The following is a 26,698-nucleotide window of genomic DNA, read 5'->3' as shown; positions in this document are numbered from 1 at the left end:
GGAGCCATTGCACATGAGAAAGAAAAATTGATATCATAGAACGTCATTAGCTAAATTACAGACTACTTTATATTAGTGCTTCTCAAAATGATGAACTTGTGGTATCATGCATCATGAGGTTATTGCAATTTAAAATGAGGAAGGCTTGAGTTTTCATCCAGACCTTTGGCCCTGAAATAGGACATATGGGTTTCAGTATATAGGTGACATGAGTTTCCCAGTATAGACGTGGATTACTTTCTGTCAGAAGCTCATTTATTGGTGCATATGGTTTAAATTATTTAACGTGCTTGGTACTTGACCTGCTAGCACTCTATGGTTTAAATGTGCCCATCTTTCCTGAGGTAGTACCATCGATGCCCTTGGTACTTATCCTGCTAGCAGTCTATGCTGCACGCTTTTGAATTTGTCATTCGTGATGAGCTAATAAAGGAGAAAAGATAACCCTAATTTGTCATTCTAGACTAGGGAAAAAAGAGAGCTTGCACGTGTACATATGTGCTTTTGCATCTTTTATGTAGAAGAATTACAATATAGTGATAATTATAAGACTATACCTGAATGAAGTCGCCAAATGTTAATCACAAAAGCGCCTGGAAGAAAAGGAACATCAACCCAGTTACTTTGATGAACTTGGAGGCCTCAGATATTGTCTTGAAGCAGAATGGTCTGGAAAGATGGGTCTTAATGCTTGGTTGCAACCAATGTCAAGTCTGGCTCGGGGCAAGCAGGGTAGTAGTGGCACGCTAATGACGGTTTCCGTGCATCCCATGCTGGGAAGGTAGTCACTATGAAACCCCAAGGCCTCTGATAGAAGTTCAGATAGTGTCCTTTGTTAGCTCGATCATGTGTTTTACGTATTCCCTTACAGCTTCCCTGCGAAAGTAATTCAAAATTTCTGAGTTTGTATCTCTTGTTACACACTTGATGCTTAAATTGCATTTCTTATAGTACCTGCATATTGGAGGAAAATTTTGGGGGTCTAGTTGGCTATTATGGAAATCAAATGCTATCGAACCCCTCCAGTTCGCCGCTCCTGCTTACAAGGAGATCTCCATTGCTGAAATACCTAGCAGGATGCTAACAATCCCGCGAGTACCATTTCATCTTCACATCCTTTGGTTGTTCATGGAATGAGCGTACGCCTGCTAGCATGCCATCCATGATGCAAAAAGGAACTTCATGGTTAACTACTTGAAGGATTCCATTCAATATCTCCTTCCTTCGACTAGCTTCAAAGCCTTCCAGATCTATTACTGGAACTTGGAAACAAACTGTTCTAGAACTATTAGCACTAGAGCTTTGCAGCTTTTCCAGCGGATGGATGAAGAGCTTGGGAATCTTGACAGCACCAGGGTCAAGAAATCCTCTAACCCCTGCTTTAGTTTCATCGAAGTCCTTCACTTCCTTTGCTCTTTCATAATTTGAACCCTCTTCAGAAAAGACTTCCATGTCAACAGATGATAGCTGGAACTAACTGAAGGAGATTGGGAGGGGCTAATTTTAGCTGTTGATTGTGACCATTTAAGGTGAAAAAAGGAGAGGGCAATGATGGTTGGACTGAATGAAAAGAATGGCCTTTAAACGGAGCACTGGGTAGTGACCCTTCATGCATGAGAAGGGTACAAATATCTTGGATGCATGAATGAATGAAAGAAATCGGTAAGAACAAATACCTTTAAGCTTTGATATTAGTAGTAACAATAGTATTATACAAATGTTGAAAAGGAAATGAGTAATGGAAAAAGGCCAAACGAAGCGAGATACCCGCATTTGTCGTTTCCTTGGAAATTACAATCTCGATACGTTATTACGCAGATCTTTCATTCATAGGCAGATTAAATATAATGTTTTTCCTAAGATTAGCCGCCATTTTTTCAAAACAGAAACACTACCCCCTTCATTGGTGTAGCTTTATAAATTCTGCAAGGAAAAAGAAATTGATATTTTTATATTGACAGGGAAATATTCTTCAAAATCCAGCCAGAAATAATTGTTGGACCTGATTATACAACTTTTCTTTTTTTGTTTACAAATATTTGATATATGCCTAAGTACATGAGCATCTCAAAAACAAAAGAATAAATAAATAAATAAACAAATAAAAAGCAGAATAGAATACTCCGGAATCCGGGCCTGACTTACTATCGAGAATTTTTGGAAAAGATTTTGATTAAACGGATAGAAGTGATGGCATTGAAGATATTATATTTTAAATTTATTGTTCGTGTTTATCCATATGTTTCAGGGACCACAAATATATATAAATATATATATATATTTTTTACAAATTGAAAATAAGAAAGATACTTAGAACAAAACTGTGGAGAAATAAAAAGGTACAACTAATTGTAAATCCTACGACTAATCCAACTGGATCCTTTCATTTCACTTCTGTCAGTGCAAAACTGCTTATAAATACTTGGAAACCATCTCTGATTATCATATGTAAACAAAAGAATTTCTGATCACCAGTTATCCAAAAAGAGCAATTTTCTTTTCCAAGAGAATGATCAGATAGAGCTAATACTAATGATCAGATAGAGCTAATACTAAGATGCCATCATCACGGCAATCAAACCAATAGGCAAAAATATCACAATCATCATTTCACTCCCTCAACACCCAAAAATACTTTAAAAAATGCAAATCAAAGCAATGAGTAGCAGAGTAGATAAAAGAAGTATTTTTTTGGATCCAAAAAGCAAGCTAAAAAATCTTGCAAGCAGAAAGTCAAATAGTAAAGTTTCAAATTTTGTCAAAAACACGAACAAATACTACCAATTTGCAAAGGTAAAGAGAATGATCAGATAGAGCTAATACATTATAGTTGCCATCATCATGGCAATCAAACCAATAGGGAAACATTCAGTTCATCATTTCATTCTCCAAACACCTTATAAAAACACACCAAAATCATACAGTGTTAAACCAAATACAATTTTCAAAGCTAAAAACAGAAATTAAAGGAAACAAGACAATCAAAGTGTAACTAAGAACAGCTCTGCTCGAAGCCGAACGGCTTGTTGGAACTTCATTAGATATTCGAGTCAAAAAACCCTTGGAACAAGGAGGAATTTATAGGAAGTGAGTTAAAACTTAAAACCCTAATACTGTGAGAAAATTCTGTTGAACTTAGTTTTTGGCCCAATAGCATTATTTGACCTTTTTAGGTGTGACCCACTTTTTGTTATTGGGCTTTTGAGCGTAATACCCACAACTTTTAAAAATAATATCCACTTCCAAACAACCTTCATCTGCATCTGCTAGATTGTTCGCAGCCGGAGTATCGCCAGCGCCCACCTGTCAAGCTCGTTCAGAACCACCGTTGATATCTACTACTTCTAGTCGTCTACTGCTGCTGCTGCTACTACTACTACTATTTTCTTTCCTTATCTGAATCTTTGGTAATGGCTAATCAATCTGGCAAACGCTTCTTACTCAATCTTTGTAAGTATTTTGCTTCAGGTCTTCTGGTCTTCTTTTTTCAGCCTTTTTCATTTTTAGAGCAATTTCTGTCTGGGTTTTTAATTAAAAGCGAATCTGTTAGAAAAAATCTTAACTTTCTGTGTAGTTTTGATGGCAACAGAGTAAAATTTCTTGAAGCTTTACAAAGCCAAATCCAACCTTTGTTTCTTTCTTTTTTTTAATATTGGGTTTCTTGTTTTTGTTGCTTAGGTTCAGACTATACCAACATTTTGATTAGAAGACAGAAACTTTATGGTAGATTTTTTAATGGTATTCTTAACCGTTGTCAGTCACAATGGTCAAAACTAGACGGAATAAAAGAACTAAATAAAGAACAAGAGGCAAAAGATGTGGCTCAAGTTTCTTTGAAGCCTGAAGTTGATAAGAAGGCTGGTTATGATACCAGTACCAGATTATTCAAATATAGTTCTGGTGATGAAGATTATGTTGGTGATACCAAGTGGAAATTAGAGCTTGCTTGGCTCACAAAGGCTCTTGAGCCAGCTCTGCAATTGTGTAGGTGGGCTCTGCCAATAGGTCTGTTTTATGTCAATTCATGCCCCATAATCTTGTTAGCTAAATTGATTTCTTCGTTATTATTGTTGTTTTGAAACTCAAGATCAAGAATATAAACATTTATTAGCTGGTAATGAAGTTTCATTGCATTTTGATTTGCAATTAGTCACACTAGTTTTTTTCCTTCCCAAATTTCGGCTTTGTAGTTAAAAGGTCTGTTTAATTTAATTTGAATAGTGCAGGAAATGAAGTAGGGGATAAACCCCCTCCCAGCACTCGATCAGTCTCAGAAATCATATCTAACATCCAGAGGAGTAAAACCGGAATTGAAGGTTGGAGCTTGAGTGATCTTACCATAGGCCTATATCTTATTTACCTTCGTCAGACGTCTTTGAATCTGTTTGAGGATGTTAAGGGTGTGAAGATCACGTCAGATTCAATTGTAATTGCTGAACCCTTGTATTAAGTGCCTCGGCAAAGAATTTTTAATATTTTTAGATAGCTATGACAAAGAGTCTTATTAAGATGGTTTTGTGATGTAGGTCCAAGATCTGATATACCATATTGAATTAGCAAAAGGATGTTATAAGGATAATGCTGCCATCCTTGCTAGGACCAGCATGCTTAGAGAAAGCAATGTTTTGAAATTTGTAAAGAACTCTAGTGTGATGAGGCCTGGATATTATATAGGAATTGATCCTCGAAAGAAACTTTTAATATTTGGAATTCGTGGAACTCACACTGTCTATGATCTTATTACTGATATTATTTCATCAAGTGATGGAGAGGTTACATTTGAAGGCTATTCAACTCACTTTGGCACAGCCCAAGCTGCTCGATGGTTTCTTCACCATGAAATAGGAACAATAAGAAAGTGCTTGGAGAAATATGAGGTGGTTAAATTTACTGTGTCTGTTTTTGGATATTTCAATTCTGTTTTAGGCTTCTCTTAACACCCCTGCCCCATATTCTCCCGTCCCTTCGCTTCCCCTTCTTGTATTGTATACTTGCTAATTTTAAACCTGAAGTTTTATTTTCATAGTTGTAGTGAGCCTAATTCATTTACAGGGATTTAGGTTAAGGCTGGTGGGGCATTCTCTTGGAGCTGCGACAGCTTCTTTACTGGCAATAATGCTTCGTAAAAAGTCAAAAATGGAGCTGGGGTTTAACCCTGACATTGTTTCTGCTGTTGGATATGCAACTCCTCCTTGTGTTTCCAAAGAACTTGCTGAAACTTGCTCTGATTTCGTTACAAGCATTGTAATGCAGGTAAGCACATCTACTTGTACAATGTACAAGCTTCTTTTATTGGAATATTTCCTCTCTATTAAATTGGGGTTTCCCAGTTTAGTAGTTTTCCTTGTTGTATATCTTTGACTTCTTTTTCCCAATGCTTTTTGTTTTTCTTTGCATACAGGATGACATTGTGCCTAGACTAAGTGCAGCATCTCTAGCAAGGCTGAGGAATGAAATTCTTCAAACAGACTGGTAAGCATGCAAATCTGGTCTAATTAACATGTGAAATAAGAATGTGATTTGAGTAGCAGAAATGCTACAAACCCAATTTAGCATTGGTGTCAAGGAAAATTTCCACAAGAAAAGTGCTCGCATTTACATATTGGCTTTAATTCAAACTGTTCAATAGTCCCATTAACAAATTATATTGCTAAACAAACTGTTCAAACCAACCATAAAAGAACTTTTAATCGCAAATATCTAAACCAGTTTCTTTTACATATAAAACCTCTACGTCCCTTTTCTTGATGGATTAGTGGGACTGTTGAACAGCTTGTTTGGCAATATAATTTGTTAAAGAAGTGAAGAGTATGGAAGAAATGAAGAGAACTAAGTTTTATGTGAATTAAATTTCTTTCTAGCTATTAGGAGTTAAGAGAAGTGATATGGAGAGCGATGAGGTAATTCAATGGTATAAAAGTATTTATCCAATCTAAATTTGTAAACTTCTGCAAAAATTTGAATGATATTCTCATTTCTTTCATTTCCAGTTGTGGAAAGCTCTCTTCCCTATGTTATATAAACAAGAGGAATTCTTGAATTTTATCCATTTCAATATCCTCAACCAAAAACACTGTTAACATCAGTGTTTGGAGTGAGGAGTTTCCTATGCCTGTAAGGCCACGGAACTTTCATTTTCTCAAAGCGCTTATACCCATGGGGTAGTGTTAGGTTATTGGGGTGAACTTATCCTGTTTGTTCTTTGAAGTGTTTTTCAGTTGTTTAAGAAATTGTTGGTTTCTTGTGTGCATGAATCTAACACTGTAACTAGAGGAGATGGGTACAATAACCTGTATCAAGTAAATGAACTTTTTCTTATATATTTTGATTTTTTTTACCTATCTTGTATAGGAGTGGCTATTCATTGTCACGTAAAGGTATTCTGATTTTTCAAGCTGAGATCTACATGAAGATTGAAATGTAGTAACAATGAGAATTTAATTGCTTTCCTCTGTCTTAACAGGATGAGTGTGGTGGAGAAGGCAGACTGGAAAAGTGCAGTAGATTTGATCACAAATGCAAAACTGGTTGTGTCTTCAGTACAAGATGTAGCTCGGAAACTTGCTGATTATGCACAGTTCAAAAGCAAAAAAGAATCTTCTGGTAAGTGTTGCACCTATAATCTAGTTGTTGTAGCACCCAAGTATAAATTGGATTATCTCATTACTTGGAAATCTTCCTTCTTTTTGATGACTGTTGTCTATCTGATTTTGTTTTCTAACCTGCTATATATGTCTTTGATGTCTTTATCGTAATTGACTTCTATTCTTTTGCCCATATTTCCTAATTTATACTTAATAGCTACTGGTAACCTCTGTTGTCATCTTGGAGAAGGCATGTTTTAAAACATGCTCTAATGGTTTTTAAGAGCAGATTTTAGTGTTAGGTCATGTTCATTAATGAAGCCAAACTGCTGCTTTTAGAATATGCATTAAACGGTGTCATGGCATACCATGCAACTTTTAGGCCAAAGGGCGTTTGGATTGAGTTTGCATCATTTGCTTCTATTATTCATTTACGCCTGTTCTTGCTTTACTAATTTGCGATATTTGTCTTTCTTTAACAAATGCTGTTTCGATCTTTGTGAACAGATAGTTCCACAAAAAAGGAATCAACTTCGGTTCCTTTGGCCTCTAAATTAGAAACAAACGCTTTACTTCAAAAAGAAGAAGATGCCTACGCCGTGCCAGAGGAGTTATTTGTTCCCGGGACTGTTTACTATTTGAAGAGGAACGTAGATAATCAAGCTGAAAGCAGCGACAACAGGGGCAGGGAATCTTTCAGTCTTTGGAGGAGACATCCAGGTGAACATTTCCAGAGGATAGTGCTCTCAAGCAACATAATATCAGATCACAGATGCGATAACCACTATTATGCTTTACGAGATGTACTAAAAGGTTTTCCTAGGTCCCATGATGAAGGCATTTTCAGATAGGACCCCCAAAAGTCTGAACGTCTTTTACATCCTGTAAACTGTCAAATAAATGTATGCTCGGATCCAGATGTTCATATTGAAGCTGTTTTGAGCATTTTTGCAGAAAAATATATATAGTTCATGAGCAATTATACAGTTTTTAATGTGTTCGTTCCGAAATACTGAGATCATTATCTGATTGATCTTTAGTAGTGGCATAGCATTGTAAAACGTTTTTCTGAGGAAAAATAAAGAACAATAGTCTCCTTCCTATCCTGTCTTGTGCGAAAATTATTCAAGTCATATTCGCTTATGTGAGGGCCTGTTGCCATAGTACTTATATTTTCCTCAACTGGTATGCCCTTGCCATACTATTATGTTATCTGTTAAGGTATGGCTTCTGCGGATGAAAATTTCCCTTGCTTGCAAAAGCCTGGTCCTCTCTCTCTATTGGCTTCAGGCTTCAGTTGATGCTGGTTCTTCGACAACTGGTTCTATAGATATAGTAAGAACGTTGCAATGTGTGCTTGATACTTGAGAGCTGGTTTATAATATTAAGCCCCAACTTCAATTTGTAGGCACTGTTAAACGCACGAGTCCACTGAATACACCCATGATGTACCTCGCCAATATTTGTTCGGGCAGCCTCCAAGGGTCTAACCCTATTCTATCCCCTGCTTTAGCAAAAAAAGGCCTGCCCTTTCAGCTGCAGAGAAGCTCAGAAATTCTTCCAGAAATATCCTACTGTGCTTGCCTAGCCTAAAAAAAAAAAAAAAAAAAAAAAACAAGATTTCCAATTTAGCATGGAAATTTCTTACATTTTTTTTATCTTTTTATAAGGAAACATAAGGTATATCCCATAAACAATGATCACAAGCTTCCCCACCATTACCAACCTTAGAAAAGGTATGGCTGAGCAAGAATTGGCGGTACTCTACTGCCCCATAGGCTAAGCCTAGGGTGGTCATAGCATCCAAGGTCAAGTAGAAAGCCACGCCTGATACGCATTAATATCCAGATAAAGAAAGCCTTGGTGCAGTGTAAAAAAAAAAAATTGTTGCGTTAAGGACACATTTTCCTCAATCTACATTGGCATAAACTTTGTACCAAACAATAATTTAAAAAGCAACTTCACAAAATTAATAAACTCAGAATTTAAATGCTATTGACCACAGTTTTGGAAGTGTCCTATCTGTTCATATTATTGTCAGAAAAGAAACGTTCAACTCTAAACTGACCCTTCCGCGTTTTTCACTTGCCTTCATTCTCAAAAGAAAAGACATTTTTTTTCATTGAAAATTATATATATATATATATATATATATATTTTTTACTATAATTCTACTTGGGGATTTGTGAATAGTCTTCAGTTAAAAGAGTTTCCATTCTTAAAATATCCGTGCTTGATGTATATTTGGACAACATAAATCCGTGGTTCCGATTATTTATTTTTTAAAAAAATATGTGTGTTACACATATTCGAAAAATATGATCTTTTAAATATATTAAAAATTTATAAATATTTAAATATTTATTTTACGTTCTATACATACTGACACTTACAGTGAATCAAAGAAATAAAGGTGTTATCATTTCATCTAAACGTAACGTTTAAATTCGACCACTTGTTTGTATCCAAAAATTAATAATAATATTGCTAGGAAACTGCTGGAAAGTTGCAAGTATTTTTTTCTCGAGGGTTTCTTAATAAGTTGTGTTTGGAAGTGCTTTTCTCTCTGTTATATTTTAGAGCAAATGCTGGATCAACTTTTCTATCAAAAGCTAGAGAAAGAGTGAAGAACTGTTACGGGGAGGAAAAATTAGGGGGAATCAGACTTGATTAACATAATATCGATATTTTATTATGTTACATTGAGCAACAGGTTTGTCAAGGACTACACTTTTGGACACATTGCCAACCCATTTCAGAATCATCAGGAAAGCATGTATTATCTTAAGCTCATTAAGAAAGCAATGAAAAAAAATTGTGTTTTCTGGTCGGACGAAAGTTGTGTACTTCAAAAAGTCGAAGATCCCCAGAAAGTTAATGCTGGAAAATTTCATATAAGAAAACAGTGCAGAGAAGAGCTTCGGTGGGGACTGGGGCTATTTCATTCTTCAATAGTCAATACCAAGAAAAAATTTCTCAGCTTTGAAGCAAACCGAAACTTTAAATATTGAAATTAAAAAATTCTAAATTAAAATTACTTTACTATTATACACAACCAGACAAAGCTTTAGGGCCAGATTTCCCCATTCTTACATGTTACTTTTTTTTGGTCAAAGAAGAAATAGGGTTTGTCTTAGACTAAAAGTAATTAGCTTCTCCAGGTTGTCTCCATCTGTGATTAACTTTCTTGTTTATAAAGTTTTAACCAATCTATACTCCATACTCTCTGCATCTTTCCTTCAATAGACAAAAACAAAACCATCTCTTTCACTTTTTTCATTTTATTTTCCTTATTGCTAACCCTCTTGAAATGACGACTGATCATGGCCCTAACTGTTAAGCTAACTTAGAGATTATTGGCCCCTATTTTATGGTTTGAACTTTGAAATCTTGCTCCCTATTCAAAGTGCACCCAAAATTTTTTTATAAAAACTTGAATGACATAACCTATCATAATTGCACTTAAAAAAAAAATTTATATATACTTCTAAAAATTAAGCTTTCCGCTTGTGTTTCTCAATCATCATGTAACAACATTTTCGTCGCTACTTGAAATGTTTAGGATCGAAATTGATGTTTAAACGTCTAGAGTAAGTCATAACTCACATGAAAGTTAACACCTTAAAAACCCATATTAAAAATATATAAATGAAGCTTTGATAGGTAGTTTGGTACTTGATTAATTCATATAGTTTAGTACTTTTGATCAAATTATATTTAACCATGGTTTTTTGTCCTGATTCTTACCATTTTAATAAGAGATCATAGGCCAAACTGAGACATTAAATATGTGTTAGATATAATTTAGGGTATTTTGGTGATTAAATTATGAAAGAAAAGTTTTCATTTAAATTTTGAGAGAATTAAGTATATATTATAGACATTTAAATAATTTGAATTAAGTGTTAAGCCTAGATTTCTTGCGATATATTCCAATGATATACACGTAAAAATGGCCCCATATGTAACGTGGGTGTCGGCTTGACTGGTCTTTGTATGGATACAAACGTTAGCATCATTCTCCAACATGGTCTTTGTCCATCAACTAAAACTTGCCCTTCTTCATGCCCCACAAAACAAAGCACACTAGTTTTTCTAAAGGTCAGCTAGCTTAAATTTCTAGGGTTTTTTTTTTCTTTTTTGTTCATGTTCATGTTCCTATTTGTCATTTGAACTACTTGCCATTCGAGGAAGACAAGAAAAGACGGATCGTTTCAATTCTGATTTGAAAAGTTGAGAGATAGAACAAAATTCAAGGAGCAAAGCGCCGCTCGAAAATCATGGAAAATTTCTTGAAACAGCTGAGACATAACAATACATGGATCTTGCTAGTTGTTGGAATATCATTCCAACAACATTTCAAAGTAGCTTAATTGGTCTTTGTTTTCTACGAGTCTTGTGTTAATGTTTGATGTTTGATGAGGCAAAAATAGGGTTTAGTCTCGAGTCTTGGCCTCCCACAGGAAAATGATTAATGCACCAGAAACTCCATAACTAAAAAGATTACATAGACACCTTTTTTGCTTCCATCAAAAGGTTAAAAAGCTGTGAATAGTAAATAGTAGCCCTAATATCTAGTGATTGCTTCATAAAGTATGAAAAGCTTGTTTCCAGTTTTAACTATGAATTGAGGTTTCTGAAAGGATGGATAAAAAGTTAGCTATATATATATATATATGTCTTTTTGTAATATATATTCATTTATTTGGAGTTTTAAGCTTTATTCAATAAGTTTAAAATGCAAAGAGTTGGGCTATATTGTTTGCAAAGATTAATTAAATGTAGACGATTTTAACAAATAATAATGAACACTTTTTTTATCAGTAAAAAATTTTAGGTTAATTTCGTTCACTACATCTCTTTTCCTACCTGATCTAAATAAATTGATAATGAGCACTTGTTTATTGCCTATTCTCTTTTTAATTATTATTTTTTAAATATTCTCAAATTAAAATTAAAATTAAAGGCTATACAAATATATATATATATATATTTAAAGACTCGATGCAAAAGTGATTTTGATATTACACCGACTTATACTTTGTCTTATATAATTTAGTATTACAAATTATAATCTTTTCACCGTTTTTTCTTATTATTCTAATATTCTTTGAAAGGGAAGTAGCTTCTAAGTCATTTTTAATCAAATTGTGGAACACGGATTTTACTATGCATCAATTCATTGCAACTATAGAATAAAGAAAAAAAATTAAATTCAAACTTATTAATAGAAAATAACATAAAAAATAATAATACTCACGATTAATTTATTGAATTAATTTGAACATAGCCTTGGTAACATTATTAATATTGGCTTATTTGACAACATTATTTTATTTATCGTTTGTAATTGGTGATGACGTGGAGAGTAGGACCCACACGAAACAGTGCCCCACTTTCACTCGTGTGGCGTGTCAACATCTTTTTGTTAAATGTGCACCTGCACCGCAATCCCGAGGAGTTGTAAATTGTAACGGCTTTGCCTTTCTTTTCTTTTTTTTAATTGTTAGCTTTTATTAATTCCTTTTCAATTGTTTATTCTTTATAATTTTTTATTTGTTTATGGAATAGGTCTCTCCTAGGCCTTGCCACCTATGTCTAGCTGTTGATTTGTTTGTTTTTATAAATTCTATCTATAAACCAATTATCAAAAGAAAATTTTATATTCTTATCTTAGTCCAATTAATTGCAGTAGGATGATTTGAGATGACGGGAAATGTATAGATAAAAGCAATTTGGATTTAAACAATAATAGCATTTTCATGCCAGGGAGTTTCTTCTTAATTTTTTTTTTTTTAACTATACTAATGTTCTTAGTTTATCAATAGGCTAAAATAGAAAAAAATAATGAATCTTATCATTTTATTAAATAAATTTTATAATTTTATTACATTCAAATTAATTTTTAATTTTTATTTAAATAAAAATTTAATATAAATTAATCTTTGTTTAAAATAAAGATTTTTCATATAAAAAAAAGTCAATGCCTAAAGGGAGTTAGGGAAGAAAAATTTGCAAATTCTTGAGATCAAACCTCAGCTTTGCAATAATTCATTTGAATCATTTAGGTTAAATTTCATGTTTGAAATAAGGGTTTTTTATTTATAAATAAAAAATTTTAAGTATAATAAAAATATAAAAGTTTATTTAAGGAAAATAAAACAATTTAAGAGTTTTTTTTTTTAATATTTTAACTTAATTAGTATTAGATTTTTTAAAATAGAAAATGAAAGGTTAAAATAAGCGAAGAAGCATGAAAGAACCGCTTTTTTTTTAATAAAGAAATAAAGGTATTTTTTAAGTTTTATTTTAGTTTAATTTTTTTGAATGATTTAAAAAATACTCTTTCTCATTAGTCTTATTAAAGTGATATTACTTTATATTTTTTCAATTTTAGATTTTGTGTGATCTTATATTAAAATTGAATTTTTTCACTTGTTACTAAATAGTTTTAGTTCGGATACTTAATAAGTTATTATAACCCTTATTCTATTTTTTTTTTTTTTATTTTCATACTCCTACACAGTACCAACGTCAAAGTTATCACGTGATATGTTTTTGTTTCCGTCTATTTGTGATTTGAGTTTTTAAAAGTGATGTTATTTTAAATTTATTAAATTATGTGTTTCATATAATTTAATATTTAAATTAGATCATTTCACCTTTTATTAATTGATTTAATATTAAATTCTTAAGAAGTTTGATGCATTCAAGATCCAAAAAATAAAAAATTAACTGACAAGAAAATGATCTTACCTTATCAACTAGATTAATTCATCTAAAATTTCTATTTAAGCAAAACCAAAAAGTGGTAAAAACTATAGTTTTTTATTTAAAGAATTAAGTACTCAAATTTAAATTTTTGAATCACGAATATATAAACTCAACATCAAATTGAATAATTAAATATTTAACCCGAAATATTTATTAACATGTATATAGTCTTTTATTTGATCAAACAATACTTAAAATAATTGATTTGACGGTTATATCTGGACAAATGTGAAACTTAAACTCTATCACTTATAAATTATTATCAAAGAAAAATATATATGATTGAAAAATTAAGGTAGGTTACAATAAAACAAATTTAAGTTCCCAATTAATCAGCAAACCAAAAAACGAGACATGAAAATGGCAGAGGATGATGACAATGCTGATCTAATAAGCAAAATTGGAGAACACAGGTGGGCGTATAGACAGGGGTTTGTGCATGGCATCGACCTGATTGGCGGTCATTGGGAAAATGGCCTTTTAAGTCATGTGTACTTGTTGGCCACTTAACCAATGAAAAAGGAAGGACATGAAGGCATTGTTTTGATTGATTTTATGGGGATTATCAAAATATTAATCACCTTTAGACAACAATGTAGGAGAGGTTCAACTATTGTTACGGCTTCAAATTTTTTAGTATTTAAAAATAGCAAATGATCCAAAGAAAACAGACTTTTTTTTTTTTTTTAATTCTTTCTAGAAAAATTAGGCCTACCGGAAATACATCATCTTTCATTGCCGCCTGTACTCTTTTATAGGCATCACTCTCGATAAAATACTTGAAAAGAAAATGTCTCATTACTTAAAAAAAAAAAAAAAGGAATATTGTTTCAAATCTTTATCTAACTTTCATTTCATCAGAAGAATAATGGTATCACACACGAGAATTATCATGGAATTTTTCCAAGTAAACCTGAATATCACATTGGATTTAATTAATGATGTCAAAACTTTTAACATGATTTTATTTTATTAAATATTTTTTGTTAATTTTGAGAAGGGAAATTTGTACCTGTTCTTTGAACATACACTTATCATTAAATCAAATACTTAGATACATTAATTTACTTTGTTGGAAAACCATGAATTGTTTAATTGGCTAATAAAATCAAGGGCTATTCCTTAAGTCATATACCGTATCTTTTCTTCCCTATATAAATTAAGGAATATTAACCAATATTTGATGGTACTGATTACGATAATATTTAAAGAAAAAATGTTATTAATATATTTCTTTTCTTCAATTTAGTGAAAATAATACATTAAATGCAAAAACATTTCCTATAATAATAATTTTCCTTTAACATTAAAATGTTAGTTACTTACCAACTTATTTTTGTCTACCACTTTGCAGATCATCATGTTTTTAATTTGGGGACATTTAACATTGAAACTATGTTTGGATGTCGGAAAGCATATAAACTACCACATTCAAAGATGTATGTACTGGACTATTCAAAAAAAAAAAAAATTCAACGATATATCAATATACATTTAGTGAAGTGTTTCTTAATTGTTTTCCCTTCTTTTCTCCATCCTAAATGTGCTATCACATGATTTAAAGGGCCACGCCATGCCATGTGTAGCACTTTAATCAATAACATTGAAAGTTAATTTAGTGAATTTTTATAGGTTAACAAAATCAGTTCATTATTAAAGTTGAACAAGTTCACAAATGACATCTTATTTCTTTGAAGACAATGAGATCAAGAATATCCAATAATCTACTCGACTTTGAAGTGTCTTTCTGCATTTCTTCTTTTATCATTTTCAGCATGTACCCACATGATCTCAACTGGGATCAAACTGTCATTAAGCCTTTAAATAATGTAAATTATTATTAATTAGCATTACCATAATCAGCTTAAATCATTCAAAACCTCTAATTTTTCATAAAAAATATTAATTTTTTTTTGTATAAATTAACATATTCACTCAATAAATTTAAAATTCAAATTTCAATACTCAGTAATTTTTTTTTTTTGAAGTAGATAATTTCTATTCTTAAACTAAAACTTTTTTTCGTAAAAAAGAAAAAGTTATGACATAAAGAAAATGTATATTCTCCTTGGGAAAAAGGGAATGCGAATATTAAACAAAATCACGAGGATTTAAAGAGATGCTGCGTGGAGAATGTATGTCCACGGCGTACACGCACATACATACCCCATCGTGCAACTTCCAACGTGCGACCCATGTTTCATACATTAATCCGTAACCTTCACCAACTTGTCTTTTTAAACTTATATATATATATATATATCTTGTTCCAAGATTCTTGTAGGATGTCATTAAACTCCCATTTTTTACATCCAAAATTATTTTTAAATTCATGATCAGATACATAATTAATTATTTTTTATACATTTAATTCAACATTTACCTATATTCATCAATAATGTAAAAAAAAAAAAAAAGAATTCAACCAAAGGTTTGATAAAGGGCAGTCACCTTTTTTTTAAAAGCAAAAGAAAAAAAAAAGAGCAATTAATTAGTCTTAATATTTTTATGCACAATAGGCTGGCAGAAAATGGTGGCATTTGACAATGCATTTTTTTTTTTTTAAGTTTGATTATATTTTAACCAAAGATTTCACCGTCAAAGAAGCTGAAAATAAATTAATTATCGGTGTGAAAAATGAAAAGAAAGAAACAAAATCGAAAGATGCGGAAAAGCCAGCTTTCACTGACAAGAGCTCTGCATCAATCAGATAAAAGAAAACGATTAATTTCTTGAATACTGTTGCTGCAACCAATTATTTGTTACCACCTATGAGATTAATGGAATCTTTATCTTGCATGCCTGTCACCCTAAAAGTACAAAGAAGAATGGGATAAGGCGACTGGTTCAAACTTAAAAATTATACTTACCAGTATTTTATAGATGCAGCTGGTAGTAATAAAAATTTGTCAAACATTGTGTGTGTGTGTGTTTTTTTTTAATATATATATATATTTTTTGCATAAGTTCATTATTTCATAGCTAAACCATTAAGACCATGTTTGGTGAAACATTCCACTGCGATAGAATGGAAAACACTTTTCACTACACCGAAGTTTCAGTTGGGAACCAAATCTACATGATCTTTGAAGGTCAGTGGAGATTTTGCCTCCAATTGAGACGTTGGTGTGGTGGGACAATGATAAAATACTTTTATAAGCTATCTCTATTAATTAGTGATGTGTAAAATAGGTGATTTTGCTAATATATATATATAATTAATTACTAGTTGGAATTGGAATAAAAGCGATATTTGTTGTAATGAAATAATAGGAAATTAGTAGATATGATCTTTAAAATATTTTCATAAATTGATTCTTCAATAATTTAATGATAATTCTGTTATATTTTAAATTGATGTTTTACATAAAAATATTGAAATTAAATTTATTTAAATTATTATACATAAACTAAATTTTGATTTTTTTTTTAATATAGAGATTAACTTCATAATTGAACTTTGTTTTAAAGGAGGATTAGCTCCGAGTTTAGGACACAAGGAAGAGAAGGGATTGATCGAAGATGCCAAGCTGTGGATGCCATTATTATTAGGAATGCAATTGTGGGGCCCAAGGTTCACAATGGGGCAAGGTCTACATGTTGATGCTTGCCTAGCTGCTAGTGTGACAGAAGAAAGTGTGATTGAAAGTTTTGATTAATGACTATATATATAAGATTAGTTAATGATTATAAATAGTGTATTGCTGCACAAGCTCTGTCCTGCTATACTTAAACTAATCAAATTAATTACACCTCTCTCCTTCCTCTTCCTCAAGTGTTCTATTACACTGTCACTATCTTTTGTTTCATTCATTTTTAGAATATATGCTTCTTTTCTCTGCATATATCCCTTTAAATTTGTTCCTTTTTGCACTCTGACTATCTGTACTTCACCAGGTATTAACAAGTAATTCACCATTTAATGTCTAACATTTACAATATATTTTTCCTTAATCACCATTATTAATTTTTTATTTTTGCCAACAAAGATTGAACGGAACAGATACTATTAGTACTATAGATTATAGCTAAGAGAGAGGCTGGACCACTATTTCAACCCTATAGATTGCAATCATATCTGGAGTAGCACTAGGGCGGGGACCTCTTTTAGAGTCCTACAAGTCACCAAACCGAGACAATTTCATCCTAAGAATTAATTTCTTTTTGTTTTTTGGGGTAGATGAAGGGAGTGTGACTGTTTGATCTCCAATCAATTTGACAATTTGTTGATATGCATGCGCCACTATCATCAGCTTCAGGCTTCAGCTACCTGATCAACTACCTGTGATTTGCACATTTAACTAACAATGAGCCACCATATGTTGCAATTAACTAATAATTAGATCCTCATTAAATCCCAACCCAAGCTTAGATCAGATTCAAGACCCTATATATCTGTGAGAGACTGACTATCAGAAGTTGCTGGAATTGAATTGTTCTCAATCACTTAGATTTTCACACCTATATATACTATAATTTATGTTGTCGGCTCAGAAGATAACCCTCCTGAAGGCCCCTAAAAACTAAAAAAGAATCTTATCCCCACGAATTATGAATGAAATGAGAGAAAAATAAAAAAGACTCTTGAAATTCGAAACCCAAGTATTTTTACGTTGTAGTATTATTTGTATTTGGGATAATATTAAACTCAGTTTGTTTTGTAAAAAATAATTTTTAAAAATATTTATATTTTTTGGATTAATTTTTTTTAATTATTTAGATGAATTAATAAAAAATATTTTTCATTGTTTGGTTATTTTTTAGAAAATTTATTTTTTTCAAATAATATTAATATAACTATTAAAATATTAAAAAAAAATTATTATTAAAATATATTGAAATTATTTATTATTAAAACTATTAATATTCAAAATTAATTATATTTTAATAATAATATTTAATATTAAAATATTATGTTAATATAAAAATACTTAAAACGAAACTATTTATTATTCTTTATATTATTTATTAATATATTATAATATTATTTATTAATATATTATATTAATAGTATATTATTTATTCATATAGTATTATTTCTTTATTAATATAATATTATTTATAAGTAAAATTACATTAAAAAGTATTTATAAATAATTATACTCATATATAGTTCTTTTCCCAAAAAATGTCTTCCCATTTTCAAATTTATAAGATAATTTTTAAAAAAACAATCTTATTTTTTATTGATCAATAAGTTATTTTTCGTTAACCAAATAATTTTTTATTAAACAAATAACTAAAAATGTATAAATCATTTTTCACGAAATAAACAGAACCTAATTATTTATTGTCCAGTTTTCAACCTATTTGATAGCTTAAAGTAATAAAAAAATTCAAGGGAAAGGGAAGAGAAGATGAAACTGTACACGCAATGAAATAACAATTAGTCAAGTGATGGGTGGAATGTCTATCTTCAACGCGGAATTTAATCGCATATATCTGAGCCATTGCTAGCTCTACCTTTAAATACACGACAATTATTTATCCGAGCTGCTGCTCTCGTACAACATGTATCTCTCAGTTAAACGCAAAGCACCATACATCAATTGTGTCTAATTCTCATGTTGTTAGAAATGTAAAATTGAAATCACTAAGGGAAAAAGTGGCAAAGGCCCCTTAAAATTATTGTATAATGTGCAATATTTAGCTGGGTATACCCTGGAACAAATCTTCATTAATCATTCTTAGTTAGATCAGGGTATATCCAATCTAAGAAAATAACAGTAGCTGTAGTTATATATCACATATATAAAAGAACCAAGAAAAGCATATAAAAGAAGTAGTAATAAAGCCAACCATCAAGCAAAATAGAAATGGCTTTGGTTTTATGCCAGTTCTTTTGTCGCGTAAGGATGCGAAATGGAATCTCATTTGAGAGTATAAAAAATTAGAATGAGAGGGGTGCAAGAGGGTTTTTAAAAGGAAAAAAAATGAAATATGTAGCCCAATAAGGGGACCAGATGTAATTAAGAATTGATTATTAAATGATCCACCTCCCTCTTTCTCTGGTGTTTATAAGCCCCTTTGGTGATAATGCTTAGCTCAACCACTAAAAATACCCCCAAAAAAAAAGAGAAGATAAAGATGGCAGGTTCTAGTTCCCCTTGTGGTGCCTGCAAGTTCTTGAGAAGAAAATGTGTTAGAGGCTGTGTTTTTGCACCTTATTTCTGCCATGAACAAGGTGCAACCCATTTTGCAGCCATCCACAAGGTTTTTGGTGCAAGCAATGTCTCAAAGCTGCTTACTCATCTCCCTGTCAGTGAGCGCTGTGAAGCTGCTGTCACAATCTCATATGAAGCTCAAGCTAGGCTGCAGGACCCCATTTATGGCTGTGTTTCTCATATCTTTGCTCTCCAACAGCAGGTTTTTTCACGACCCTTGACCTTGTTTGATGTAAATTGATGATTTGAAACCCTAATTTGAGTTTTAAATAGAGATCTAATTATTCACTTTACCATTGATTTCTTGTTTCAAATTTCTACAGGTTGTGAATCTACAGGCACAACTTTCTTCTCTTAAGGAACAAGCAGCTCAGAGCGTTCTTCATGCCTCTGTTACTGCAAACCCTAATGACAAATACCTTGGAAAGCTTCCTTCTGAGCTCCAGGATGTGCCAAGTTGGTTTCACCCAGATAATTCAAGCATGGCACCAAATTTTAATCCAAACTTCTCCAATCATCCCAGCACAAGTTCATACTGTGAGAATGGGTTTTTGGATCCAACCTCTTTAGGGAATTATGAAAATTCAGTCATCTCATCATCAGGAGAAGATCGAGTCTCATATACTACTTTTGGGGAGGCTCCTCATCCTTCCTTTGACATGCAAACGAACAACAGACAATGGACTTTCCAAGATGCTGATGACCTCCAATCCATGGCCTTTGGCTATTCTCAACATTCATGACGAGGCCGGATCAATGGTCTTCAGCACAAGAGATTTATATAAAACCGGTGAAGACACGATCGACTTCCCATTTTTGTATTGAATGCTGCATCTTTTGAATATATATATATATATATATATATATATATATATGCACTTTTGTTGCTACAAATAAAAGTTAGGAACCCTAGAAATTAAATTAATGTTCATAAAATCGGAAACCCTAAAATCTACCCTACTATTGTTTTCTATAATCTAGTGTAACCTTGGAATTATTGATAGAATAATAGTCTATTTCATCTCTGACAAAACTGGAGAAATTGATCTGGTTTTGGTTGAGCAAATTTACTTAATTTGTCTATGGACCTATTAACCTCGTTTTGACCTAATAAAATACACTACTTACCCAGTTCCTTTTCTACACACGCTTTCCCTTTAAAAACCTTGTTATTATCTGATTCGAAATAATTTATCAAATATTGCTCTAAATAATGAATTCTATTCAAGATTAATAAAGCATTAATCTAAGTAATTCATAAGACCTACTCAGTAAAATGGTTATGATTTAGCTGAAGGTTAATTATTTACTCTGTTTATTTGCAAGAAAATATCTGAGGTGCAGATATGTGTATTTCTTTTGTTCAAGCTAGATTTAAACGGTGCAACTGGCTTGTTTGACTATAGTGCATTCTGTCATGAAACATTGAATTTTTGCAGTTTGGCACTAATAGTATATATCCAACAAGGAAATTACACTCCCTTTTTCTTTTCAAGAATATATAGTATATAGCTCCAGAGACAGTCAATTTTTATTAATGATTTAAAGATCTGAAATTATGTATTGTGTTTGGACAATAAACATGAGGAAAAGTACCTCATTTTCATTAAAATACACAAGATTATGATCCCAAGGGATATTTATATTATTTATGGAACCTAACTTTGGTCTAGATCCACCTCAGGTACTTGTTTCACTTTTTACTTCTTCATTTCCCTGCTTCTCCCAAAGTTTGGTAATTCTTATGAAACAATTCAAAATATTCTGAACACACACTGCACCCCCTACCCCCAAAAAATGAATGCTGAAATTTACCTTGTTGTAGTGTTCTTGTGTGTTAATAATACCGGCTAATTTGTTATATGTGATGTTGTTTACTATCTTAATGTTTTAGTGACGATTTGCAATATTAATATTGTTTGCATAAGCATTTTTCAGTGCAAAGCAGATTTCTTTGACTTGTCATGTGGAATAAATTAAGCAATGATCAATTTTTTTTTATTCTTCTTCCACTAAGGATATATTTTACTTGAAACTTCTTTAATTTCTATTATATATATATATATATATATGTATATATAGCAGCATGATCAAGAAAGAAGGTAGAACTGTGAAAATCTCTAAGCTTATTACTTCATGTAATTACTTAAACTTGCAGGTTTGCCATGCATATTGACATTTTTGGTGAGTAGAATTCCCTTGTTGGGGAGAATGGAAGAAACTAGTAACATTTGCTTGTACAAAAGTGTGACTTGAGGGGTTTGACGAGATATATACCAAGACAAATTTCTGTTGCCAAATCATTTTGAAGTCCTCTACCTAAATGAGCTAGCTGTAAAGTCCTTATGTTTCATTATTACAAAATCAATTAAGCAAAGCATTTGGACAAGATAAGAGATATTGTCAGTCATTGCAAGTCTTATGTTCAACAAAATTTGGATTATGATGATATGTATGATGAGCTAGTAGTATTTTAATGCTATTGAAATTAATAATGCAAATCTTGAATGAAAAGTAGACCTAACTTGTTCTTTTCTTTGCTAGATAAACCCTAAACGGATACCCTAAATCCTTTTGTTTTTATATATTTCCTTGTTTTTTTTTTTGGTTGGTCAAATTAATAGGACATACCCCCCCCGGAAAGCACAAGACTAGATAATTTTTTTGTATAGATTTTGATTGATAAAATTCAATGTTCATTAACATCCTGATGTCATTTACATATAAAGGTGAGATCTGCATATCCATTTTTCTTCTTTAATAATGGTCTTAGACATATCATTCACTTATAAATTTATGTTGTTGAATTAAGGACCATTTTGCAGGGACCCAGGCTTAATAATTGTTACCCTTCTATTACAAGGTTAAGCTCTAAGACTCAACTCTCTCGATCCTTGCCACATGTATGTATTCAAATTTGCAAAGAAACCATATGTTTTCACCGCCAATATTTTACTCTTTCTGTTTTATTTGCTAGAATTAATAAGATCAACATAAAATGGTGTGATAGGAAACATAAAATATTGTATTATACCAACTTTTCATTAAACCTCAATTATATCCAAAAATAAAATAAAATAAAAAATAGAATTAGTAATGAAATTTAAGAATTGAATCTCCCCAAACGCAAGAATTACATTCCCAAATATTTGCACTTTCGTCCGCAAATTTGTAGAAAGAAACATAATTGATTTCCATATTGCTTTTGGGGTTTTCCCTTTTGTTCTCCTAAAAGCGGCCCAATTAAATTATGATAATAAGCTAAGTGCGGCCCATTGGAATATGGCTCCCTTTGGCAACTCATCAAAGTCACTAATAAATTATCTTGTTGTAACTAATAACAAAATGTTTGACATCTTCTCTATGTTATTATTATTATTATTTTTATTAATTTCAAGCCATAAATTCATTAATAAATCAATTTTTTTTTTTTTATCATTTTTTTTTCTTTGTTCAATGACCATCACTATGAGAATTGAAGAGATGGGGGAAATGATTTTAAATTTAATGTGTATTTCACCTTATAACAAAAAAAATAAAAAAATTTATTTTTCACAACATAAAGTATATGTAGAAAGAAAAAAAAAAAGTCTATTATATTATATGAAAAATAAACAGAAAAAAAATTGGAAGCTCCTTTGTAAAGATGAAACCGTCCATATGATATGATCTATTACTGGACCCCACTATCAACGGTTGGGATTACACACAAGTGCGTTGCAAAATCAATAGGCAAAATTTGGGTTAAAATAAAAATTCAAAAGCAAAGAAGGCGTGTAAGTTGTATAATCCAATCCCTTCATGCTTTTTCTTATGTTTAGTTTCTTTCAACCTTCTGTTTTCCTTCGTTTTCTTTCGAATTGTTTAATCCCCAAACAAGACAATAATTCGTGTTTGTTTATTCATAGCTTAAACCAAACACGTCATCAACAGTCCCATGTCTTTGTCATGTCATGTGCATAACAAAAATTAAAATTTTAATATTTTTTTTACAACATTCATTAAAAAAGTGGTATATGATTTATTTTTAAAAAGTTATGGTTCAAATCTCTCTCCATCTTTAAATTAAAAAACAAAGTTAGTAACAACTTCATTATTCATCATAAGTTATTCATTAATTACATTAATTAATTTTTAATCCCACCTTAATAATTAAATAAAGTATTAACCCCCAATAATCTACACTCTTTTCACTGATCTTTTGACAAATATTGGAGTTGGAAGTGTTTGTCACGGTTCTAACTCCTAACATAATTATATTTATAACATGGGTTTCTATCCTAATAATTTAAGAATAAGACTCCGTCTGTCAAAGAAAACGATTTTAAGCATAGTTTATAAATGCAATAATTTAATACTAAAGTTGAGTTCTTTCGATTTTTCTTCAATGTTGACAGTTGTTTTCCCCTTCCTTGAGCTCACATTCAACTAATGATCACTCACCTCCAATTTAGAATAATTACTTTTTTCAAGTGCAAATAATGGAGTCCAACAAATGCATTCTAGAGCTCAATATTATTCTTTTGTTTTTTAATTTTAATTTTTCGTTTGCAATTTGTCTAGACAAAGTATGAAAGTGATGACTGCCGCTTGACTGGGTTTTTTTATTAATTAAATACGGGTAAAGATTTTTATGATACAAGGGTAATGGGCTCGAAGAGCTTGAAATTTGATTAATCTAATCGGATAGATTTGACTGAAATTATTTATTCTCTTACATTTTTTTTTGGGGGGGGGGTTGCCTAGGGTTTTAAGTTGGTTCATGACTACTCTTTCAATTATGGCTTCAATGGTGGTAGTTGCCAACCAGGATATCACACCTGCTTGCTGCTGCAACCTGATTAACCCATATAATCGATAATTCGTACGGAATGATTATCAAATTTATCGACGAACAGATCTCTATGCAAATTAATTGTTCAAAACGTTATAAGCGATAAAATATTTAAATGAAGAGAATTAAATTGTAATTTAAGAATTTTATAAACACAAATAAATCATAAAAAAAAAGAGAGTGAAAGAATGATTTAACACTTGAGAGGTTGAATATAAAAGTATTTTGAAAGGAATGGTTATCGAAGTATTTATAATTCACAAAAAAGTATCTGACACACCTCTTCATGAATATACCTGAAGAATTAGCACTTTGGAAATTAAGTAATAGTGAGGCTATTAATCAATTTAAATTCTAAATTTTCAGACCTCATTCTTCGACACTACTACATACTAGATGAATTCTAAATTTTGAATTTTATAAAAACATTTAAAACACTTTAGAAAACAAATATTAATGATAATATATACAACATTAATCATGTCTAATAACTAATATATATATATATATTTAATCTATGAGTGTTAACAATGTTAATAATTTAAAATATAATGCATCTCACATTTGATTGAAAGATTTAATTATTGATGAATAAAATTAATTTTTATATTAATTTTATTTATATTTTAAATAATTATATTTAAATAAAAATAGTTATTATATAGCAAATTGTAGAATCACATTTTGTCCATGATCCTTTGTCAATTAAAATCAGTCCAAGCTTAATTGTAAAAATTTTTATTCATTTTTATTTCATATATTATCATTTTTTTATTTTTATCTTATGGTTTATTTATTGTTTATTTTTTTTTATTTTCATTATCTGATTATTTAAAAAAAAAGATTGAGATTAGGCTTGATGATGATAAAAAAACATAATTAGATGCTAATTTTTAGCTTTGGATGCTAATTAGAATTGAATTGAAACTTTATCAGCATGAATCTATGTATCAACACTGAATATACAGAAAAAAAAAAAAAAACAAAAGAAAAACAAAAGGGGAAGCCTCCATCGCCACTAGGCCCTCAAGGCCTCTCTTTGGTGGGAAACCTTCCCTTCCTTAACCCTGACCTTCACTCCTACTGGGCTGTATTAGCTTGTACCTACGAGCCAGTTGTGAAACTCCAAATTGGGAGCACAGATTGGGTGACGCAGAAGGTAGCTGTTGATGCTTTGAGTGCTTTGGTACTACATTCAAGCAACTTGATTGCAGATAGAGCAGCTTCAATGATAATAGTATTGGAGGGTTACCGCTCTGACAGGATGAAAATAGTTAGAGATAGTATGACAGAAACATTGCAATTATGGAAGAAGATTGCAGGAAAAGGGGAAGATGAAACTGCAGATGACCAGAAAGCCTCGTCTCATGATGGTGAAAATGCTCAATCAGTTGAATCATCTGAAAAGAATGTCTTTAAAATTCGAAATGTTGATGACAAAAATACAGATCCATCAGCAAAGGATTCATCTAATAATCTGTCCCCTAATTCGGATTCTGTTTTCAAAGGGAAAGGTGGAAGCATTTCTGACAAAGCAGTGGTAATTTTAAAGAAGAAAGCTCCTGCATTAACAAACAAAGAGTTGAATCTGAAATTCTTCTAGAAATTGGAAACAAGGGTTTCTGGTGATTTGTCAGTTGAAGTAGTTGTTCTTCGCAGATATCTTAATTCTTTGAACTCGAAGAATGAGGAAAAGCCAGAACCAAATGATCCAGCCTCAAGAAGAAGGTCGAATAGTGTGGGAAATAGCCAAGTGGATGATTTTCATGCAACTTCCAACAACATACTAAAAATTTAAAGCAATTTGACAGTGGAAGAGGCTAAGATGGCGCTCGAAAAGTCATAGCTTTGGCTTCAGATTTGGGACATTAAGGGACAATTTTTGAGAATCTAGCTCCAAATTTGTGACGTGGAGGTTGAAAGAGGGTTCATGGTGAAATTTAGGAGTTTTCTGATCATCAATAGATGGCTAACGACGACGTCACAGTAGCTGACAATGATGGAAGGCGTGAAGGTGAACAAGTTTTTTTGGAAAATATAAAGATTCGGCAGCTGTGCTTTTGAGTTTTTTTTTAATTCAATTATAGGTTTTTTTTTGGAGGGAAAAAAATAGAGAGAAAATCAGAAACAAAAAGAAGAACTCAGAGAACAAAGAAGGCAGTACACCTCCAAGTAGTGGAGATCCGAGAAGGTTAAGCCCACAACTTTCCAATCCTGATTCCTAGAGATAGAGATGTTATCGCGAGAAACTGCTAGTACCACGTGAGAAAAGAAACAACGAGCAACTTTCTGACGAAATTTGAAACTTTTTGATCTCCGGTGAACGGCCAATAGAGGTCGGC

General features: G+C 31.6%; 2 protein-coding genes, 2 non-coding genes and 1 pseudogene across 7 annotated transcripts; 2 read left to right on the top strand and 3 right to left on the bottom strand.

The window, feature by feature from the left end:
• Positions 1-16: 16 nt before the first annotated feature.
• Positions 17-1,460, bottom strand: LOC111314304 (deacetoxyvindoline 4-hydroxylase-like; annotated as a pseudogene). The gene is made up of 3 exons (XR_016332284.1): positions 955-1,460; positions 558-876; positions 17-423 (listed from the first exon to the last, which is right to left on the bottom strand). The product of XR_016332284.1 is annotated as a deacetoxyvindoline 4-hydroxylase-like (transcript).
• A 1,070-nt stretch (positions 1,461-2,530) lies between these two features.
• On the bottom strand, positions 2,531-2,616 carry LOC149512145 (small nucleolar RNA Z102/R77). Its single transcript, XR_016332983.1, has one exon. It is a non-coding gene; the product is annotated as a small nucleolar RNA Z102/R77 (small nucleolar RNA).
• Positions 2,617-2,800: 184 nt separating this feature from the next.
• Positions 2,801-2,887, bottom strand: LOC149512144 (small nucleolar RNA Z102/R77). The gene has a single exon (XR_016332982.1). It is a non-coding gene; the product is annotated as a small nucleolar RNA Z102/R77 (small nucleolar RNA).
• A 364-nt stretch (positions 2,888-3,251) lies between these two features.
• Positions 3,252-7,687, top strand: LOC111314302 (alpha/beta-Hydrolases superfamily protein). Of its 3 annotated transcripts, none has more exons than XM_022915507.2 (8): positions 3,252-3,450; positions 3,685-4,005; positions 4,227-4,426; positions 4,527-4,877; positions 5,053-5,253; positions 5,402-5,472; positions 6,464-6,603; positions 7,092-7,687. In XM_022915507.2, exons 1-8 carry the CDS (start codon positions 3,411-3,413, stop codon positions 7,433-7,435), a joined length of 1,668 nt encoding a protein of 555 aa, XP_022771242.2. In that variant the 5' UTR covers positions 3,252-3,410; the 3' UTR covers positions 7,436-7,687. The 3 variants fall into 3 exon arrangements, with proteins under 3 accessions (XP_022771242.2, XP_022771243.2, XP_022771241.2); XM_022915508.2 differs by having other exon boundaries at positions 3,679-3,988; positions 4,222-4,426; XM_022915506.2 differs by having other exon boundaries at positions 3,679-4,005.
• An 11,584-nt stretch (positions 7,688-19,271) lies between these two features.
• On the top strand, positions 19,272-20,317 carry LOC111313442 (LOB domain-containing protein 14-like). Its single transcript, XM_022914119.2, has 2 exons — positions 19,272-19,724; positions 19,846-20,317. The coding sequence occupies exons 1-2, from the start codon at positions 19,395-19,397 to the stop codon at positions 20,263-20,265; spliced, it is 750 nt and encodes a 249-aa protein (XP_022769854.2). The 5' UTR covers positions 19,272-19,394; the 3' UTR covers positions 20,266-20,317.
• The last annotated feature ends 6,381 nt before the right edge of the window (positions 20,318-26,698 follow it).

The sequence above is a fragment of the Durio zibethinus genome, chromosome 23 (assembly GCF_047325235.1).
Source record: "Durio zibethinus cultivar Kanyao isolate XHJ-2024 chromosome 23, ASM4732523v1, whole genome shotgun sequence".
NCBI lineage: Eukaryota > Viridiplantae > Streptophyta > Magnoliopsida > Malvales > Malvaceae > Durio > Durio zibethinus.
The sequence above is the reverse complement of the archived record's forward strand: the minus strand, read 5'-3'. Positions and strand labels throughout refer to the sequence as shown.

Bases quoted from the DNA above. Each gene is read 5' to 3' on its own strand.
- LOC111314302 (XM_022915506.2), top strand. From the start codon at position 3,411: ATGGCTAATCAATCTGGCAAACGCTTCTTACTCAATCTTT. The intron at 3,451-3,678 runs GTAAGTATTTTG...TTTGTTGCTTAG, and splicing joins ACGCTTCTTACTCAATCTTT to GTTCAGACTATACCAACATT. The intron at 4,878-5,052 runs GTGGTTAAATTT...ATTCATTTACAG, and splicing joins AGTGCTTGGAGAAATATGAG to GGATTTAGGTTAAGGCTGGT.
- LOC111313442 (XM_022914119.2), top strand. From the start codon at position 19,395: ATGCTTAGCTCAACCACTAAAAATACCCCCAAAAAAAAAGAGAAGATA. The intron at 19,725-19,845 runs GTTTTTTCACGA...AAATTTCTACAG, and splicing joins TCTTTGCTCTCCAACAGCAG to GTTGTGAATCTACAGGCACA.